General features: G+C 40.0%; 2 protein-coding genes and 1 long non-coding RNA gene across 3 annotated transcripts; 2 read left to right on the top strand and 1 right to left on the bottom strand.

Moving 5' to 3' along the window:
* Positions 1–6,465: 6,465 nt before the first annotated feature.
* LOC141790744 (uncharacterized) lies at positions 6,466–9,431 on the top strand. Its single transcript, XR_012598278.1, has 3 exons — positions 6,466–7,331; positions 8,453–8,556; positions 8,880–9,431. It is a non-coding gene; the product is annotated as an uncharacterized LOC141790744 (long non-coding RNA).
* Positions 9,432–11,624: 2,193 nt separating this feature from the next.
* Positions 11,625–17,697, top strand: rsrc2 (arginine/serine-rich coiled-coil 2). The gene is made up of 10 exons (XM_074669713.1): positions 11,625–11,781; positions 12,716–12,860; positions 13,335–13,375; positions 14,577–14,740; positions 14,839–14,970; positions 15,100–15,216; positions 16,259–16,344; positions 16,432–16,697; positions 16,842–16,931; positions 17,018–17,697. The coding sequence occupies exons 1-10, from the start codon at positions 11,776–11,778 to the stop codon at positions 17,198–17,200; spliced, it is 1,230 nt and encodes a 409-aa protein (XP_074525814.1). The 5' UTR covers positions 11,625–11,775; the 3' UTR covers positions 17,201–17,697.
* Positions 17,698–19,292: 1,595 nt separating this feature from the next.
* Positions 19,293–21,400, bottom strand: LOC141790082 (uncharacterized). The gene is made up of 4 exons (XM_074669714.1): positions 21,171–21,400; positions 20,427–20,556; positions 20,215–20,348; positions 19,293–20,122 (listed from the first exon to the last, which is right to left on the bottom strand). Exons 1-4 carry the CDS (start codon positions 21,294–21,296, stop codon positions 19,349–19,351), a joined length of 1,164 nt encoding a protein of 387 aa, XP_074525815.1. The 5' UTR covers positions 21,297–21,400; the 3' UTR covers positions 19,293–19,348.
* Between the last annotated feature and the right edge of the window lie 393 nt (positions 21,401–21,793).

The raw sequence follows: 21,793 nt of genomic DNA, 5'->3' as shown, positions 1-21,793 counted from the left end.
GCCATAGCCACAGCCACTGGACAGGAAAAACTTTTGGACTGTAACTGTAAAGCACCTTTGGACCTTCATGTTCCTGAGCAGCTTCTCTCAGGACAAAGAGAAAGCATCTTTGCTGATGGTGGATACCATTCAACTCATTGGATAAGCAAAAGTCACAATGTGCTGACAGCAATACCTGAAAAGGAAGGAGCAAAGGAGGTCAAAGACTTGGACTTGGACAACAACATGCTACCTGTTGAGTGAGCCCTGGCAGTGCAATTGTGTGTACAGTGTGATACCTTGAGGTTCAGCAAAAATATCCAGGAAAAACCACTGACACAGATAGGAATCCGCTCTGTTTGTCAGCACCTTCTATGACCCCTTGGGAATCCTTGCTTCTGTGGTTTTACAGCCAAAAGGATACTCCAGGACAAGTGCCAGAGAGATATGAGATGGGATCACACTGCATCTGCAACATCAGCTGGAGAGTGGACTGACTAGTTGGAGGGATTACACCAGCTGGAAACCTTTGGTTTCAGAAGATGCTTTAAACCACTCAACATTTTGGACTATTGGGACTTTTGGGATTCTCACTCATCGGACATGACAGCTATACTATTCAACCTGACTGTCCCTTCAACAAAGGGTTTATGCTTCAACACAAAGGTAGGTGCCAAACAAAAAAACAAAACAAAACAAAACAAAACAAAAGTGTGCATTTTGGGGAAAAGACAAACTTTGTCACATTCACAATACAAAAATGGTTGTTTTGAAATACAATAACACTTCACTCACTCAAAGACAAATGCCGTTCACATTCAGAAGGTCACACTCTGAAAAAGAAACTATGAACCATGTCTTGCAAGGTTATTGGGTCAAACCATTAAACAGAGGGTAAAGAAAAACATCCACTGATCAAAGGACATGCATGTCTAATCACAAAAAAAGGAGAACAAGAAAGTCTGACCAAATACTCTGTACTGCCATAGCCACAGCCACTGGACAGGAAAAACTTTTGGACTGTAACTGTAAAGCACCTTTGGACCTTCATGTTCCTGAGCAGCTTCTCTCAGGACAAAGAGAAAGCATCTTTGCTGATGGTGGATACCATTCAACTCATTGGATAAGCAAAAGTCACAATGTGCTGACAGCAATACCTGAAAAGGAAGGAGCAAAGGAGGTCAAAGACTTGGACTTGGACAACAACATGCTACCTGTTGAGTGAGCCCTGGCAGTGCAATTGTGTGTACAGTGTGATACCTTGAGGTTCAGCAAAAATATCCAGGAAAAACCACTGACACAGATAGGAATCCGCTCTGTTTGTCAGCACCTTCTATGACCCCTTGGGAATCCTTGCTTCTGTGGTTTTACAGCCAAAAGGATACTCCAGGACAAGTGCCAGAGAGATATGAGATGGGATCACACTGCATCTGCAACATCAGCTGGAGAGTGGACTGACTAGTTGGAGGGATTACACCAGCTGGAAACCTTTGGTTTCAGAAGATGCTTTAAACCACTCAACATTTTGGACTATTGGGACTTTTGGGATTCTCACTCATCGGACATGACAGCTATACTATTCAACCTGACTGTCCCTTCAACAAAGGGTTTATGCTTCAACACAAAGGTAGGTGCCAAACAAAAAAACAAAACAAAACAAAACAAAAGTGTGCATTTTGGGGAAAAGACAAACTTTGTCACATTCACAATACAAAAATGGTTGTTTTGAAAATACAATAACACTTCACTCACTCAAAGACAAATGCCGTTCACATTCGGAAGGTCACACTCTGAAAAAGAAACTATGAACCATGTCTTGCAAGGTTATTGGGTCAAACCATTAAACAGAGGGTAAAGAAAAACATCCACTGATCAAAGGACATGCATGTCTAATCACAAAAAAAGGAGAACAAGAAAGTCTGACCAAATACTCTGTACTGCCATAGCCACAGCCACTGGACAGGAAAAACTTTTGGACTGTAACTGTAAAGCACCTTTGGACCTTCATGTTCCTGAGCAGCTTCTCTCAGGACAAAGAGAAAGCATCTTTGCTGATGGTGGATACCATTCAACTCATTGGATAAGCAAAAGTCACAATGTGCTGACAGCAATACCTGAAAAGGAAGGAGCAAAGGAGGTCAAAGACTTGGACTTGGACAACAACATGCTACCTGTTGAGTGAGCCCTGGGAGTGCAATTGTGTGTACAGTCTGATACCTTGAGGTTCAGCAAAAATATCCAGGAAAAACCACTGACACAGAGAGGAATCCGCTCTGTTTGTCAGCACCTTCTATGACCCCTTGGGAATCCTTGCTTCTGTGGTTTTACAGCCAAAAGGATACTCCAGGACAAGTGCCAGAGAGATATGAGATGGGATCACACTGCATCTGCAACATCAGCTGGAGAGTGGACTGACTAGTTGGAGGGATTACACCAGCTGGAAACCTTTGGTTTCAGAAGATGCTTTAAACCACTCAACATTTTGGACTATTGGGACTTTTGGGATTCTCACTCATCGGACATGACAGCTATACTATTCAACCTGACTGTCCCTTCAACAAAGGGTTTCTGCTTCAACACAAAGGTAGGTGCCAAACAAAAAAACAAAACAAAACAAAACAAAAGTGTGCATTTTGGGGAAAAGACAAACTTTGTCACATTCACAATACAAAAATGGTTGTTTTGAAAATACAATAACACTTCACTCACTCAAAGACAAATGCCGTTCACATTCGGAAGGTCACACTCTGAAAAAGAAACTATGAACCATGTCTTGCAAGGTTATTGGGTCAAACCATTAAACAGAGGATAAAGAAAAACATCCACTGATCAAAGGACATGCATGTCTAATCACAAAAAAAGGAGAACAAGAAAGTCTGACCAAATACTCTGTACTGCCATAGCCACAGCCACTGGACAGGAAAAACTTTTGGACTGTAACTGTGAAGCACCTTTGGACCTTAATGTTCCTGAGCAGCTTCTCTCAGGACAAAGAGAAAGCATCTTTGCCAATGGTGGATACCATTCAACTCATTGGATAAGCAAAAGTCACAATGTGCTGACAGCAATACCTGAAAAGGAAGGAGCAAAGGAGGTCAAAGACTTGGACTCGGACAACAACATGCTACCTGTTGAGTGCGCCCTGGGAGTGCAATTGTGTGTACAGTCTGATACCTTCAGGTTCAGCAAAAATATCCAGGAAAAACCACTGACACAGAGAGGAATCTGCTCTTTTTGTCAGCACCTTCTATGACCCCTTGGGAATCCTTGCTTCTGTGGTTTTACAGCCAAAAGGATACTCCAGGACAAGTTCCAGAGAGATATGAGATGGGATCACACTGCATCTGCAACATCAGCTGGAGAGTGGATTGACTTGTTGGAGGGATTACACCAGCTGGAAACCTTTGGTTTCAGAAGATGCTTTAAACCACTCAACATTTTGGACTATTGGGACTTTTGGGATTCTCACTCATCGGACATGACAGCTATCCTATTCAACCTGACTGTCCCTTCAACAAAGGGTTTCTGCTTCAACACAAAGGTAGGTGCCAAACAAAAAAACAAAACAAAACAAAACAAAAGTGTGCATTTTGGGGAAAAGACAAACTTTGTCACATTCACAATACAAAAATGGTTGTTTTGAAAATACAATAACACTTCACTCACTCAAAGACAAATGCGGTTCACATTCAGAAGGTCACACTCTGAAAAAGAAACTATGAACCATGTCTTGCAAGGTTATTGGGTCAAACCATTAAACAGAGGGTAAAGAAAAACATCCACTGATCAAAGGACATGCATGTCTAATCACAAAAAAAGGAGAACAAGAAAGTCTGACCAAATACTCTGTACTGCCATAGCCACAGCCACTGGACAGGAAAAACTTTTGGACTGTAACTGTAAAGCACCTTTGGACCTTCATGTTCCTGAGCAGCTTCTCTCAGGACAAAGAGAAAGCATCTTTGCTGATGGTGGATACCATTCAACTCATTGGATAAGCAAAAGTCACAATGTGCTGACAGCAATACCTGAAAAGGAAGGAGCAAAGGAGGTCAAAGACTTGGACTCGGACAACAACATGCTACCTGTTGAGTGAGCCCTGGGAGTGCAATTGTGTGTACAGTGTGATACCTTGAGGTTCAGCACAAATATCCAGGAAAAACCACTGACACAGAGAGGAATCCGCTCTGTTTGTCAGCACCTTCTATGACCCCTTGGGAATCCTTGCTTCTGTGGTTTTACAGCCAAAAGGATACTCCAGGACAAGTGCCAGAGAGATATGAGATGGGATCACACTGCATCTGCAACATCAGCTGGAGAGTGGATTGACTTGTTGGAGGGATTACACCAGCTGGAAACCTTTGGTTTCAGAAGATGCTTTAAACCACTCAACATTTTGGACTATTGGGACTTTTGGGATTCTCACTCATCGGACATGACAGCTATACTATTCAACCTGACTGTCCCTTCAACAAAGGGTTTCTGCTTCAACACAAAGGTAGGTGCCAAACAAAAAAACAAAACAAAACAAAACAAAAGTGTGCATTTTGGGGAAAAGACAAACTTTGTCACATTCACAATACAAAAATGGTTGTTTTGAAAATACAATAACACTTCACTCACTCAAAGACAAATGCCGTTCACATTCGGAAGGTCACACTCTGAAAAAGAAACTATGAACCATGTCTTGCAAGGTTATTGGGTCAAACCATTAAACAGAGGATAAAGAAAAACATCCACTGATCAAAGGACATGCATGTCTAATCACAAAAAAAGGAGAACAAGAAAGTCTGACCAAATACTCTGTACTGCCATAGCCACAGCCACTGGACAGGAAAAACTTTTGGACTGTAACTGTGAAGCACCTTTGGACCTTAATGTTCCTGAGCAGCTTCTCTCAGGACAAAGAGAAAGCATCTTTGCCAATGGTGGATACCATTCAACTCATTGGATAAGCAAAAGTCACAATGTGCTGACAGCAATACCTGAAAAGGAAGGAGCAAAAGAGGTCAAAGACTTGGACTCGGACAACAACATGCTACCTGTTGAGTGCGCCCTGGGAGTGCAATTGTGTGTACAGTCTGATACCTTCAGGTTCAGCAAAAATATCCAGGAGAAACCACTGACACAGAGAGGAATCCGCTCTTTTTGTCAGCACCTTCTATGACCCCTTGGGAATCCTTGCTTCTGTGGTTTTACAGCCAAAAGGATACTCCAGGACAAGTGCCAGAGAGATATGAGATGGGATCACACTGCATCTGCAACATCAGCTGGAGAGTGGATTGACTTGTTGGAGGGATTACACCAGCTGGAAACCCTTGGTTTCAGAAGATGCTTTAAACCACTCAACATTTTGGACTATTGGGACTTTTGGGATTCTCACTCATCGGACATGACAGCTATCCTATTCAACCTGACTGTCCCTTCAACAAAGGGTTTCTGCTTCAACACAAAGGTAGGTGCCAAACAAAAAAACAAAACAAAACAAAACAAAAGTGTGCATTTTGGGGAAAAGACAAACTTTGTCACATTCACAATACAAAAATGGTTGTTTTGAAAATACAATAACACTTCACTCACTCAAAGACAAATGCGGTTCACATTCAGAAGGTCACACTCTGAAAAAGAAACTATGAACCATGTCTTGCAAGGTTATTGGGTCAAACCATTAAACAGAGGGTAAAGAAAAACATCCACTGATCAAAGGACATGCATGTCTAATCACAAAAAAAGGAGAACAAGAAAGTCTGACCAAATACTCTGTACTGCCATAGCCACAGCCACTGGACAGGAAAAACTTTTGGACTGTAACTGTAAAGCACCTTTGGACCTTAATGTTCCTGAGCAGCTTCTCTCAGGACAAAGAGAAAGCATCTTTGCTGATGGTGGATACCATTCAACTCATTGGATAAGCAAAAGTCACAATGTGCTGACAGCAATACCTGAAAAGGAAGGAGCAAAGGAGGTCAAAGACTTGGACTTGGACAACAACATGCTACCTGTTGAGTGAGCCCTGGGAGTGCAATTGTGTGTACAGTCTGATACCTTCAGGTTCAGCACAAACATCCAGGAAAAACCACTGACACAGAAAAGAATCCTCTCTGTTTGTCAGCACCTTCTATGACCCCTTGGGAATCCTTGCTCCTGTGGTTTTACAGCCAAAAGGATACTCCAGGACAAGTGCCAGAGAGATATGAGATGTTTGTCATTTCTATACACTTTATTTGTGTTTCTATGTTTGTCATTTCTATCCACTTTATTTGTGTTTCTATGTTTGTCATTTCTATCCACTTTATTTGTTTTTCTATGTTTGTCATTTCTATCCACTTTATTTGTGTTTCTATGTTTGTCATTTCTATACACTTTATTTGTGTTTCTATGTCTGTCATTTCTATACACTTTATGTGTATATGTTTGTTTCGTCAGAGTTTGTCCTGTTTGCCAAGTATGTCTTGTCTGTGTCCCCACTCACGGCCTGCACCTTGTCGTGGTGAGTGGGCTTTCAACTAAGACAGGCCATCTGTGTTGTGTTACATGTACTGTGTTGTTAAAAGGAAGAGAAAGCTTGCACAGTATACATATTTCCAGATTTTATTTAAATAGCCACATCAAAAACAAAGTCAGAACATGAACAGTCAACAACAACCAAACAGCAAAAACAAATTAATACATGGTGAAAGTAAGGAGCAGCAATATGATACCAAGTACCGTGTAAATTTGGAGTGTAACACTGTGCTGTTTCTAAGTCTAGTCAGCAACAAAAAAGTTATGGGCTTAAAGGTCCCATATTATGCAAAATCACTTTATTTAGTCTTTTAAGTGAAATTTGTGGGTCCTTGGCTTTCCTCCCAGCCCACAAAATGTGATATTTAATGACAAAACATGTACTTAGTAGTGCTTGTGAATGTAAAATCCTGACCTAAAACGAGCTGTTTGGATTTTGGGGATTTCCCGACATCAGCGATTCCCTTTTTTGACCAATCAGGAGCAAGTCTGACCTGATTGGTCCATCGAAGCAGATACCCCCTCCCTGCTGCTGAAGAGAAATCTCTCCAGAGAGCAATCTCTCCAGCAGCAGGGAGAGGAGTGTGGCTGTTTTTGGCTGTAAACAGCCACATAGTTTCGTGCACAAGCTTCCCATCTCGGAAGAAGACAAGACTAAGTGGCTAGAGTTCATCTATCAAGGAAATGTTCCAGCTACACTCAGTAAAACTGCGCATGTGTGTGCTGGTCACTTCACGGCTGACTGCTTTTCCAACTTTGAACAGTACAACAGAGGGCTAGCGAATAGACTGGTCCTGAATCCAGGCGCATTACCAACCATCCACCAACAAACCTTGGACCCTGGAAATGTGAGTATTTTAAATGCTGTGTGCTGTGGAGCAGATGTAAGAGCTTTTCCTCAGTGTCCCACCTGTCTCTGTGTTAGCTTCAGGATGCTAACTTTAGCTGCGGTTAGCCTGTTGTTTTAGCCTGTAATGTTACGTGAACGAGCTTTGCTGTTTTCTCAACATTGTGCACTTGGAGCTTGATAGTCATGGCTACATGGCGCCGCTCTCAGTGACGCTGAAGAGCGGGGCGGTATCAGTGGAGGCTCATTTACATATGAAGGTCACGCCCACTAAATCAGAGCGTTCTGAACAGAGGGGCTATGAGAGCCTGGAAACAATGCTGCTGTGCTTGATTTATTGGCTTTTTGGACCAAAACATGTTACTACCATTTCATGAAGACATCAATGATCCATATTAAACTGCAGAAAAGGAGCAGAATATGGGACCTTTAATATGTAATAAGCTAAGCTTGATAAGTTCAAATGAAAACATATTTAAATGTGATTATTTGCATTAAATCACCGTTTCTGCTGCCATTTGCTGGTGAGTTTTTTGCAAGAGTATGAAGCAGGTGCAGTGTCAAGTGAAGCACTAACCAGGGGACTGAGCAGGAATCATGCAGCAGAAATATCATGTTAGAGACTTTCTGTTCTTTGGATCAAACACATGCCCTGCTGGGATCAACTTTCACTTTTATCGCTTTTTTACTTGTATCTACTGTGTTATTGAACTGTTTTTCATGTATTACAGAGCAGTGCCTGATTTAGTCAGACGATTTTAAAGTAACCTGAGTTGTTTCTTTCTTGTCATTTGAGAGGTTTGATTGTCTCTTTGAAAGAAATCAAACATTGAAGATCTTGTTTTCATAATCCCTTACTGGTAGTTGTCTCTCTTTGTCTTTGAAGTCTGTATGTGAATTAGATCGAATTTATCCATCATTATTTAAGTGTAGCAGATCATGAGAGCTTAGATTAAAGTTTTTGGATAAAGAGAGGAAACCTTCTGAACAACTGGACCCTGATGTTTACCAGAACCATTTGCATTAGCAGGGCAGATATTAAATATGCTTTAAAACAGAAGCATCAAAAGGAGCTATTCATAGTCCACTTTATGATTATTATATACCTGTGTGTTTTTTCAGAAGCTCTACTCAGAGTCAGACCTCATAACCAGCCACTGACAACATGGAGACCTTTTTCTGTATGGCCTGTTTTCCATCCACTCTCAGCTCAACTCTGTCTGATTGTTAGTATATCTCTACAGTCCTTTGAAAAACATGTAGTACCTTTAGCAAAAAAGTAATTTTTGTGGGATATGTTTTGTAACTGAGTGATATTCAAATTATCCTCTCATGTGTCTGTGTCACTTTAACTAACCTTACCTACATGCTGTCCTGTACACTTTTTAGTTTGCTATTGTTTGAAATCTTTTCTCCCACAAGCCTAGTTGTGACTTTTGTCAACTTAGCCCAGGAGTCCATAAGAAATGCATTCATTATGTTTTGGTGTTTATGTTAAATTTTGGGCTTTGCCTCTCCTTGTCCTTGTGTTACCTGTTTCCCTCCCTAGTGTTTCGTGTTTGTCTCAGTCTGTCTCTGTGTTGCAGGACATGGACTGCAGCTGCTGATTCTCCTCACTTGCACCTGATCTCCTTATCAAGCCCTGCAGTACATAACCCTGCCTCAGACATCCGAACTGCCAGATCATTCAGTCTCCTGGGTACAGACATCGAGGCCTTTTTCTGAGACGGATTTTGATATTTTGGATTTGTGTTGTTTTTTCCTGGACATCAGTTATTTTTTTATCTCCGTGCCTCAGATCCTCTACACCTGTTCAACCACAATTCAAGCTTCAACCTGCCTGGCTTAAGTCTTCAGCTGTACCCGTCCACCTCAGCCGGACCACGCAAGCCAAGCCTCCAGCCTGCTTTCATCCACCAAAATGAATTATCAAAACCATTCAGTCTCCAGATTTTCTGTCCTAATATTGAACTGTTATAACAGTCGCTCTTTCTTTTGACAGCTTTAAATACAAATGAATGTCATTTTTTTGGGCTTTAAATGGTATTTTGAGACAAATACTTTACCCTGACCTAATTTAGCATGCTGTTTCTTAATCTATAGAAGGGATCTCAAACTCATGCCATGGAGGGCCAAGAGGCTGAAGGTTTTCTTTCCAACCAAAAAACTCCACCAGCTGATTTCAGTGATTAGCCCCCGCTCTCTGCTTGAAGGTGAGGTAATCGGTGAAATCAGCTGGTGGAGTTTTTGGTTGGAAAGAAAACCTGCAGCCTCTTGGCCCTCCATGGCATGAGTTTATGATCCCTGATGTAAAGTGTATATCAAAAGCTCTCCTGCTACATTGACTCAGAAGCAAGAATCTCAGATTCATTTTTCATTCAGAAAAATATCAAAATAAACAAAAAGAAACATGAACATGACTTTTTACAAACCCCGAGCAACATTCACTGTGGGGAGAAATAAATTAGGAAGACTACTGGATGGAACGCCTGGGGTACGGCACAAAGTTTGGAGGAAGAAAGAAGAAAGAAATAGGAGGAGGAGGAAGAGCTGTGACAGAACTGAACAGTGTGATGGCTACCCAAACACAAAGTGATGTTTACTACAATACATAAACAAATGATGCAAACTAAATATCAAATACAGCACATAAATTCTGAATATTTTTTTCTACCAAAAAAGTGATCGAAAAAACAAATTCTGCACCACCCTATATGATTTGATTTTTCAAACATATGGCTAAATTATTTAAAAATGTCATACCCAAAGGGTGAAAAGTACTCCACCCTTCAAAAAAAGTTCAAGACTTCTGTGCTTTATTTGAGGATGGTGCACAATGCTTCTGCCTACAGATGAAACTAAGGTAGCCATTACACTGTTCACACAGCGGCACGTTTTTTTGTTTTGTTTTGTTTTTTTTTTTCTCGGATGAACAGACCTCATCCATTTGCTCTGGGTGATGGCAAAGAAGATGATCTTCATCCTGGGGACCTGCAGGTGGAGATCTTCAGGTCTCCATCAGTATAGAATGGAACTTCTCTATGAAGGTTCTGCTTCATCACTGTGACAAGCTTGATGGTTTTGGTGATCCCCAGGTCATCCCCTCTGCAGTGAATCAGCAGGCTATCTGGCACAGCTCTTCCTCTGATGCACTGAAAAAAAAAAAAAATCTGTAGAAGGTTCCTCTACACCATGCCAACCTAGCCAAACCACAGGAGATGGGCATCCAGACCAAGGTGGGTCCCAGTGGTCTCACTTGGTCTTTTTTCCCCACAGAGAATGCAGCTGTGGCCCATAATAAATATCCTTGGTTCTTTTGAATGATCAATAAAGAATTTACATAAAATTACATGTGAACTTTGTTTAAAATCTTGTGTGGTGTTTTCGTCAGTGTAATCTCATACTTAGTATTATTTTCATGGCTTAACGGTTTAAATTACATGCATTTAAACTATAAAATGCAGTTTTTATTTCAATACAATTAAACTCATACAGAAATCACAGTTTGTTGCACATTAAATTCTTATTTTTAAAACTTTTAAACTTGTTGAATAAATGTATGAATGAATGTATAGTTGTGCATTAGTTCCTACTTTGGATCGTTTGATTTAAAAGAATGTTGCCACTTTTATATCAATAATTGTAGAACCCTTTAAACTGGGTTTTATGTACAAAAGGTGCTACAAAAAGGAAGAGCTGATTGATTGGCTCAAACATAACACAGAGATCAATACCCCTTCACAGAAGAATTGAGAATTGCTGTATCTCAAACCATCTCAAAATTGTGTTATTGTTTTTGAGTCTGAACACAGTTTGAGAGAAAAATTCTGTCTGACAATGTGCATTATCTGGAAGTGGAAAACTATGGTGTATATTCAAACATTCGTTCATTAAACAGTTTTTGACTTACCACTGATTGTCAGAATGAGAACCAATCCCAAGCGCCATGACGCGTTGCCAGGTTTGCAAGCTTTCCGGCTGTTAGCCTGAAATGCAACAACAAAAACAGGTAAATGACAGAGCGATTTTGAATAATTTTGTTAGATTTTGTATGCGTTAAAACAAAATAGTAACCAATTTCTTTTGCAATGTGGTTGAATTGAAAAATAATAAGAAATACATATACCCCCATATTTCAATTAACAAACTCTTGGAATATGCACCCAGGCATGTGAATTAATATATCTGATGTGTCGTTATCAGGAGTGGAATAATATAAATGCGCATACATTTTTGATACTCTTTTATTCCCCTTTTTGATTATTTTCGTTTCACCATTTAAAAAATGTTACGTCTTTCTGCTCGAGTGTATGGGGTCCACAACCTGGCAACCCAGCTAAGCCTTGCTGAGCTACGCAGCGGTCGGATGTTTAGCCTCACCGTTGTTCTTCTATTGCACAGCAAACTGATATAACTGTGTAATAATTACGACGTGTTTCACGATAATGTCGGTAAGTGCAATTGATTAGTTACAGTCTGGACCCATACTAATGCAGTATTAGAGTAAATCTTGGACCTCGAGTCTTATTAGGAATCATTTTTGTTTAAGATGGCGGTTAGCATTGGTTAGCTTAGCGAACTGGCTAAAGCTGTTTGGTATGAATGACAATCGCTGAATGTTGCTAATGTAGTTAGCACACTGGATAGGCAGCTCGTTTTGTATTTGACCAATGGTTCCTTTTTAATCAAAACACCCTTCAGGCAGAAACTGCACTGGTGCGACGGGCTCCGAATTAGCTCTGAGAGTAGCTACCCAGAGCAGGTTGTATTTTCAGTGATGGGCTGTACTTAAATAACCAGTGACTTATTGTTGACTCGACCATTAGCGGACACATTTCTCATTTGTGTGAAACACTTCGAAATTATTTACTAATAGCTGTTAAAAAAATAAAAGCAGGATATTGAAATATACGTGAGACAAATGGAAACTTAAACGTAAAAATACGAATTTAGGTGAAGGAAAATTGCGCACACATGTTAAGTAGATGAGCAAATGGTTCTTGTTGCGTACAAAATCTCGAAATACTGGTTCAAGAAAATTAGTACGACAGACCACATCACTCCAATACAGTCCGTCTGTCATCTCATTAACCTCTCATTCCAGCGGTCAGTTAACTGTACAGGATCAATAAGGCCTATGCTGCATGATGAGATGAAACGGGGAAGATTATCAGTCATGGTGTCCAAAAAATCACTTGTTAAGGTAGTAATGAATTTGTCAGTAACATGGCCCTCAACCAATTTTTCCATTCAATCCTATGTTATAAAGATAGTTACAGTACCCTCTTGTATAAAATGTAAAGGGTACATCCTCGATTTCTGAGGCAGACCATATCACAGGGATTTGCTGCTGTTATGTTATTTTCTCATATTCATTTCTTATAGGCAAGCGACAATGACTCTGTCGAACTGACAAGAACGGGCTCCCCAGTTCACCACAGAAGAAAACACAGCATGGAGTCATCTAGATCTCCAAGAAGCTCTAAACACCACCATTCACGATCGAGGTCACGCTCCAGGGACAGAAAACGTAAGTAGTGCTAAACATTCAGTTAGCATTGAAGACTGTTGCACACACCATGACATGTATCACAAGTAGTAAACTGATTCTCCTAATTCTGAGAGTTGGCAGACATGGCTTTGCCAGCATAGTTTTAGCATGTGACAAATATTTATCAACAACTACCAGGGAAACATCAACAAACAACCTCAATGTTTGGCCTTTTTAACCCAGTTTATATGATAGTCGTCTTTGCACTATAATAGTTGAAAGACATGAAAAGTTGAAACATGTACAGTTGAAACGTGGTACAGGTTTAACTCGCTTATGTGGATGCAGCGATGAATCTGAATCTAAAGTCAGTGGTATTTTGTGAGTGATTTTGATCTCATGTGGTGAGTTCCACTACAGAGTCATTTTTATTTTTGAGTTGTCTTCTGAATTTTCTATAGCTGTTATTTCCCTTCATTTATGTGACAGCTATTTTCTTTGTGTTGATTCCAGGTGACAGAAAACACAGACGGAGTCGCAGCAGGAGCAAAGAGGTAATTAATGCATTTATTTCTATCAGTAGAAACAGTCTATAGTGACAGTGATTTTGAAGGTTAGAAGATAGATTTCTTGTTAGTGTCTGGTCAAGGTGAGTATGTTTTGATAGATTTCAAAAGCTACAGTAACCAGAGTTTAACAGACGATGTAGATGAGCTTGCTCAAATGGAGAGGCCCTTTTTACCCTCCAAAAGTTGACATGTCTCCTTCTATATGTGTCATTATTTGTTGCCATGTTCAATGGTGAAGAGTAGATTTTTTTTCTTTTATTTTTTTTGTTAAATCTTGTGTGTAGATCACATGATAACATTTCTACAATAAATCATACTCAGCGTGCTAATGCACGAAGAGACTGAACAGAAGACCCTGCTGACATAGCAAAATAATATGTCTACTACTGGGACAGGTAACTATCTGCCATTCAAACTCTGTATGTCTCATATTTTAAGTAGAAGCATTTGAATTCACCCTTGCATCTCTTTCAGATAGGGATGGGCATAATCAAACTAATTGAAGTGTTAGTGAATTCAAACAGAAACTCATTTAATGATATAGTTTTGATCATCAGACTAATTTATGTATAAAGTTTCTAAACTCACATTAAACTAATAAAGACTTATTCCACTGTTCACCTGAGAAGATACTTTGATACTCAACCTAAGATGTCACTTGGAAAAATGTAATCCTAATTCAATCCCAAACTCCTACAGAATTACTTATTTCAATCATCTATTTAATTGTCTAAAATTTCAAGATATTATGATGTGCTCTTGGATTTGGATGGTGTAAGCTGATGAAATGCAGAAGGTTGGATGCCCATCCCTACTTCACCTTTCAGTGGTTTCAGGTCCAAAGCAAGTCTTGTGAACAGATGATGCTGCTATATTGACAGTTGTTCTTGAATAGATCTCGCATGCTCATAATTTCAGGATGCAAGAGGTTCAAAACATGCAGCTTTGTTTGATTCCTGAATTTACATTGTAACTAGTTTAGTCGAACAAATCGGTACCACAGAATGGCCTTCTTGCAATCATGGTCACAGAATCACATTCTGTAAATGTTATGACAGTGAATTTGACAGTGACAAGGTTTTTTTCAGCCTTTCAGAATTTTTGACATACCTTCTGCTTTAAGCCATGGTACTAACTCTTTTTGTTGCACTATTTTCCTGAAAGAGACAACTTCTTCTTAAAACAGGCACGAAAGAGAGACTCGGAGAAGCCGTCAAAGTCACACAGAAAAACAGATGAGCAGCAAGAGCCAGACAGACTCTCAGCAGAGAATGGAGAAGAGCGATCCAGACGTAAAGACAGGAAGTCTTCCAAAGGCCGGAGCATGTCCAGGTCACACTCAAGAGAAAGGTTAGTCAGGAGGAAGACTGTGACACACGTTCTCCTCCTACTCATCTGTATTGGTAATTACTTTGACTGAAGTTGGTTTTCAATCTTGGTACTTACAGGCGGCATCACAGTAAAAGTAAAGACAAACGGCGATCACGATCACGCAGCCGGGACAGGAAGAAGAAGGCAAGGTCCCGCTCAGGTTCCAGGTCCAAACACCGTCATCATAGCAGAAGTCGCAGCAAGAGCAGGTGGATTTGACCAAAATTTCAACATTTTTCTTGGAAATAAAGTGATCATGGACTGTTCTGATTCATGAGTCAGATATCATGTATCTGTAACAGTATTCTTTCCTTTTATTTTATTTTTTTCCCCACTAGAGAGCGCAAGAAAAGGAGCGAGAAAGCGCGCAAAGGGAGTCGCAGCAGGTCTGTCAATCCACCTGCATTTAGAGGCCGAAATACAGCAATGGATGCACAAGAGGCTCTGGCCAGAAGGCAAGACAGCAGCCTACAAGGCTTTTACAATATAGTGCAAGACAAAAGTATGGGAACAGTCAGGTCATTATAACAGGGTTTAATGTAGACACTGACAATATTTCAAAATTAAAAGATGAATGTGAAAAAAGAATGAATATACATTCTTCATTTTCTCATCTTCAGACTGACCCAGTTTTTGGGTGAACAAAAGTAAACAGATGTGTGGCAGGTTTTTCTTGTTGCTTTGTTGATTGATCAAACAAGAAGTAGTCTGCGAAGAGGCTTTTTTTCATTTATAAAATGAAGTATTTAATGATCAAATGACCCTTTTAAAGCAGAAAAGGGTCAGCAATTTGGAATAGTATGCTTACCAGCCAAGAAATATTAGACTACAGCTTTCCCTGGTGACCTACAGCCACTTCAGAGCCTGGACAAAAGCAAATAAACAGAATTGTGTCAGTGGAAAACGGGTCCATTGCAGTTATTGAGTGCAAATGAATCAAAGTATTCTTTTTGTTTTTCTTTAATCTAATTGTGTTGCCATTTTCAATTTTTTGCCCCTGCTAACCTCTAATGAATTAGAGCTTCAATTAAACCAGAGCTAACAATATTTCTTAAAGCTTATGGTTATTTTCATATTTGAGGTGTGAAAAAGAAGGTTGTTGTCTGCAGGATTAGCAGTTATGTGTTTTCTCACCAATGTGGCCTGACAAAAAATGTGAGAAAAAGCAATTCTGTTTGGTCACAGACAAAGACAATAATGGGGAATACAAGAAGACTTGGTTTGTTGAGACAAACCTTGTAGCTTTAACATCTTTGTCATCAGTCTAGTTGAGAGCTTCTACTGCATTATCCTCTTCACTTACTATCGAGTATTGCCAGTCATGTCTTGTTGAATTTAAGTATAACAAAAATGAGGAAATGCCCATTTTAGGTTTGTCTGATGTCTCCAAACTGTAAAGCTGTTACTTTGTTTACATGTCTGACATGTGTTTTTGTATTACTTGGCAGAGGCTTTTAACCAGCTGAGTTTAATGATCCCCATCCTTTTTCTGTCCAGACTGGAGAGAGCCAAGAAACTGCAGGAGCAGAAAGAGAAGGAAATGTTTGAGAAGCAGCAGCAGCAACAGCAGGAGATTGCTGCAGGTGAGAGGCCATTGCTAAGGCAAACTTCACAACCTTGATCGTTACTGCCAGGCGATGACTAATGCAGATCTGTGTTTATTTTGTCAGTGACTGCACCTATCGCAGTAGCTGCCGCTGCTGCAGCTGCAGCTGCCTCAAACCCAGGACTTAACGTTGCAGCCCTGCTGGCCTCTGGTACGCAGGTCACACCTCAGATCGCTATGGCAGCACAGATGGCCGCCCTTCAAGCAAAAACACTGGCAGAAACTGGCATCGCTGTGCCCAGCTACTATAACCCATCCTCTGTAAATCCCATGAAATTTGCAGAGCAGGAGAAGAAGAGGAAAATGCTATGGCAGGGGAAGAAAGAAGGGGTAAGATAGTTTCTTATGTATACATTTTTCTCAGGTTTTACTTCTTTCTGTGTCAAAATTTGTTGAATTGAATAAGATATAGCATTTCAGTGCACATTATTTTTATACATGAAGACAGCTAATCCCTGTTGTGTTTTCTCTAAGGACAAGTCTCAAACTGCTGAGTTGTGGGAGAAGCTGAATTTTGGAAACAAGGACCAAAATGTTAAATTTCGCAAACTAATGGGTATTAAAGTGAGTATTATTATTTCTGGTTGACCTTAATCCTTAGTGTGACTTTGGGACATCCCTGAATTATACTGACTTTACTTCTTTTGTAGGGCGATGAAGGAGAAACCTCCAAACCACTAAATGATGAGGGCATTAAGACTCTTCAGAAGCAAGAGGAGATGTTTAGGAATCTTGATGTTCAGTATGAGATGGCTCGCTCTCAGACACACACCCAGAGGGGGATGGGCCTCGGTTTCACCTCCTCTTTCTCTCGTGGGATGGATTCTGTGTAGAGCCAGACATCGCTGCCTTTGCCACTCATCTGATCATGCAGGACCATGAACTCATCGCTGGCCTTCAAGCTTGCATGGATGTTAACCTGAATCTATAATTTATTAATAGACAAACACCTCACTTATTGGGACATTTTAATGTAAATAGCCAGATGCTGAGTTTGTCTCAGTGTTGGAGAGGCTGAACATCTTTGCAAAAGGATGCATCGGTGGGACTGCTTGATGCTGGTTACTATTAGATGTGTTTGAATAACGTGGTAGCTTTTTTTAACCTTGAGTATATACTATGTGATTGTTTGAACAAACACTGAATTCAATGTGTTTCAAGTGAACACTGTTTACAACCAATTAAAGAAGGTATGTAAAGTCAATCTAGATTTATCGGAATCCCTCTATTTTTTTTCCTGAGGGGAAAAACTCACAAGTGGGTTGTAAACTTGTTGTCTTTAGAACAGATGATGTGAGTGGAGAAGGGGAATCACACATTTCAGATGTTGTTTAAAATAAATTAGTTTTTTGTTGAACAAGGTTTTCACAACTCTACCTCAATCATTTTTGTTTTACGTCACCAGTGTGCAAGTACACTTTGAACTGAAGTGAATCCACTAAATAAGGCTGGGTAAAGGATACAAATATTTAAACATTTACTAAAACCAGGATACTGTATATAAAGACTGGGTGTTTTCGAAACCACCCACTACACGAGCAGCGCCTACTATTTTGGCTGAAATTCAGTATGTAGTAGTCAGTATGCAAAAACTTGCAAAATGTGCAGTATACTAAAAATCGCCGGATGTCCTACTGATCCAGGAAAATTTCTCAGTATGCAACGGACCAGTCTACCTGGCATACTGTTTCCCACAATGCACTACGCTAACACTGTTTGTCTATGTGGTGGCAGGTTTTGGTGAATTACTGCCCTCTCCTGGAATTAATCAGCATTATAATTACAACACAACACTAATGTTAGACCGTCCATGAGATAGAAGTGAAGTGATGTGAAGAAACACCCAAAAATCTTGTCACTTCCAGTTGTCACATAGGTGTTTACTTTTACAAGTTCATTAGCCCATATAAACCACTAGTTCACTTTTTAAGCCTAACGTGAATTATATAGAAGTGGTTTTTCCATCAACTGTAAAAATAAAAATCCAGATTTATTTTCAATCAATTATATAACTTTTAGTGTAAGATTAGAAATCAAGAATGATGATTCTGTTTGATATGATTAACAAAATAACCAAATGCCAAGATCTGCCCCTAGTTTGTTTTGTATATTTATATTAAAGGCTAAAAACACCTAATATCATCTGTAGCTCCACCTTCCTAGACGGAAAGCCAGAGTAGTATACTATAAAACAGACCCAACAGATCAGTCATACTACATACCACAAGCAAAAGCAGTAGGTAGTATGTAGTGCCTACTACATACTACATTCACATGTAGTATGTAGTAGGCGGTTTTGAAAACAGCCCGTGTCTTAAATCGGGTACTTCTGTAAGTACGCTTTGAAGTACACTGCATACATTCTGCGCTGTCTAGAAACAGAGCACAAAATCTTACAGGGTAGTGTTGTTTCAAATCAAACACCACTGCTTCACCCTTGCTGAAGTGTAGCAGCATTTCACAGCTGTTAACAGGTGCCCTTCTGCTATTCATTCATTGCAGCTGTTTTCCATCGTTTCATCCACTGCTGCCTCTTCCTCTACGTAGCGAAGATGCCAACCATTGAGAATGAGAGGTGTCTAGAGTTCCACATACAAACTTCTGGGCATTTAGAGTGCAATAGCTGAGAAATCAAAGTGTGCTACATTTTGCTGTTCTGACAGTGTGAACACACTTATGCACTCAAAAATACAAGTGCAAGCAATCTGAGACACAGTCACAGTGTAATAAATAGGTTGACAGTGATACTCCAAATGTTCTCTTAGCCTTTGTTACAGTAGTTATAAAAAATACAAGTCAGATAAACTCATACAACAACTTAGTCCCAGCTTTTGCTCTTGAAAAATAAATCTATAGTTAAGCATAGAACCTTGAAATTCCAATGATCACAAATGACAACTTAAAATCCAAAACTACAGTTTTATTATCACTTGAAGTGGAGTTACATTGCAAGTCTTTATCGTCCCCCTATGGAAGTCTGCTCATTTACATATCAGACTTGAATACAGCACATGGGCTACACCAGTGATGAGATTGTGATTGGCAAACTCAAGGATGAGGAGCAGGATAGGATACTCGCTGCGCCTTTTCTCCAGAGTAGACTCCTCACTCAAACCCATCCAGTGAAGCAATAGTGTTTGCATGGCCTCTGGGAAGAGCTCTGTGGTAAGTTCCTCAGCAGGCGGCAAGTCACTGATCCGCTCAATGTGATGAACTTTAAAGCCCTCCACTTTGTGGCTGATGCTGTTGTTGGCAGCATGAAATTGTTGACCTAGCCAGCGTCCGATACAACTAAGTAATGAATTGGAATACACGCACCCCCAGTCTTTGGCCTTTAGCAAAGCCAGTAAAGTTTTTTCCACATCCTTTTCTTCAAGATTCCTATTTAAGCATTGATCAATAGTCTCCAAAAGCAGCAAGGCTGTCTCAAGGTAGTCTGTGCAGCTCTGAGTGTCAAAGGAGAGTTTCTGATCCAAGAGCTGCAACTTTTCTCTCACTGCAGTTAGAGCTTTACTGCTATCGGTGTGCAGGGTTTGCTTTGATAGAAAACAATAATCATGATCTGCAGATGCGTCACCTTTGTCACTCCCATATCCGTCCTCCGACTTCCGGCTAACGTGGCAATTCAGAGAGTGTGACATTTCATGCTCTGGTGGTGCATCAAGCATGCTGCAGGATGGTGTAAAATCCAACTGTACGCTTAGATTGTAACTAATTTCCAAAGGGCTGTCATTGATCTGCATTTTCCAAATATTCTACAAATGAAAGACAATAAATCACATCAAAAAGAATTCTTAAAAACATAAAAATTGAATTGATCATGTAGGGACAGTGATCTCTACCCCACCTGGAAGTTCTCTAGCACAGCAAGCTGCTCCTGCTTACTGTACATTTCAAAGGCAACTCGAAAAAGACCTTGAACACTGTAGAACCAGAGGCTGTTATTTATGGTAGGCACCCTCAACCCATGGAACCTGAAAGCTGGCACAGGGAGAAAACACTGTGAAGTATTACTGTGTGTAGGTGTTTGCGCTCCTATTTTTGTCTCGAGTGTATTACCTGAGGAAAAGTTTATCTTTGTTGCCAACCCTTTCTTCGCAAACTTAGCATGATGTCTGGGATGGTTCTCTGCACGGATATCGGTGTTGGAGAAGAGATCAGCTCCTAAAAACAGTGGAACAGCAGGACTCTGAAATAGATATGAGATTAAATTAAAAGTTGAAGCTGATAAATGACACCATTTTATGACAAATATATGCTTGTTTTAAATTTGCTAGTTAAGAACACAGATTGCCACAGATTTATGTTGTTATACTACATGCAGAATATCTTTGACATGGTCTTGCTGGAATATGAAAGGTCTTAAAGAATCATCTGGATGGTGACTTACGTTGTGCACATTCTGCAATTGTGATATTTTCTCAGATGTGTAAGCTCAACATGTCATGGGACCTTGTGCATCTCCTGACTCACGTATACAGGCTTTTGAATCATGTGCAGAGGCCAAACGCCTATTAAGAGCTATGACCCTGAGATGTCAGATTTGTTATTTAACTATGATTTTTTGTTGTTCCTATTTCCTCGTTATTAAAAAAATTAAGAAAGAAATCACGTGGTTGAGTGATGTTTGAACCAAAGACTTTATACTGGTTTGGACCTCCTGAATGGTATCGAAATGGTCTGTTTAATAGCACCTCCTAACTGCTTTTGTAGATTAAAGAGGCAGTGGCTCAAAAAACAAATTCCACCACCGTTTTACAGATCCAAAACCCAGCACATATTTTATGTACAATGAAAACTTACACTTTCCTGGTTGGGACGCTCTGTCAAACTGAACGATGTGAGATTGACCAAATAAATGAAGCGAAATTTGCGGGAGCCCCCGTCCCACTGCGGCAAGGTTAGCTGTACAGTTGGGCAGCTTGACATTTTATTGCAAAAACTGAAGTTTCTCACATCTCTGAGACTGGTGATGAAATGAAATAAGGTAACAACACTCGTCAAAGTAAACGTTCTGACGCAGCTGCGCGAAAACGCAGAGAGACGTTTTTCAGCCCTCAGCTCTGTCTTGCAGGATCAAAAAATATTCGCGGTAAAGGGGAAGCTGAGCCAGGTGTAAACAAATATTAACAGCTTATGTCTTTGTTTGGAAGTAGACATGAGCATTGACTGACACATTAATATGGGTTTAAAGATATAGTCCTATTTTCGAGGATAATGTTTTACTCTTGTTGTATATTATATTCACCAGCTCTGTGGTGATCTTGAAAAGCAGCCAAGAACTCATCGTGTGTATCGTTATTATAAATGTACAAAAAAAATCATGGTCTTGACATTTCAATAATTAATGAGCAATAGAAAAAAAAGATAGCAATTTCTTCAAATTTTAAAACTTGCCAATGGCAAGCTCCTTAGAAGGATTTATG

This window comes from Halichoeres trimaculatus, unplaced genomic scaffold (assembly GCF_033239565.1).
Source record: "Halichoeres trimaculatus isolate MK-OKI-2021-1 unplaced genomic scaffold, fHalTri1.1 fHalTri1_scaffold_5, whole genome shotgun sequence".
NCBI lineage: Eukaryota > Metazoa > Chordata > Actinopteri > Labriformes > Labridae > Halichoeres > Halichoeres trimaculatus.
The sequence above is the reverse complement of the archived record's forward strand: the minus strand, read 5'-3'. Positions and strand labels throughout refer to the sequence as shown.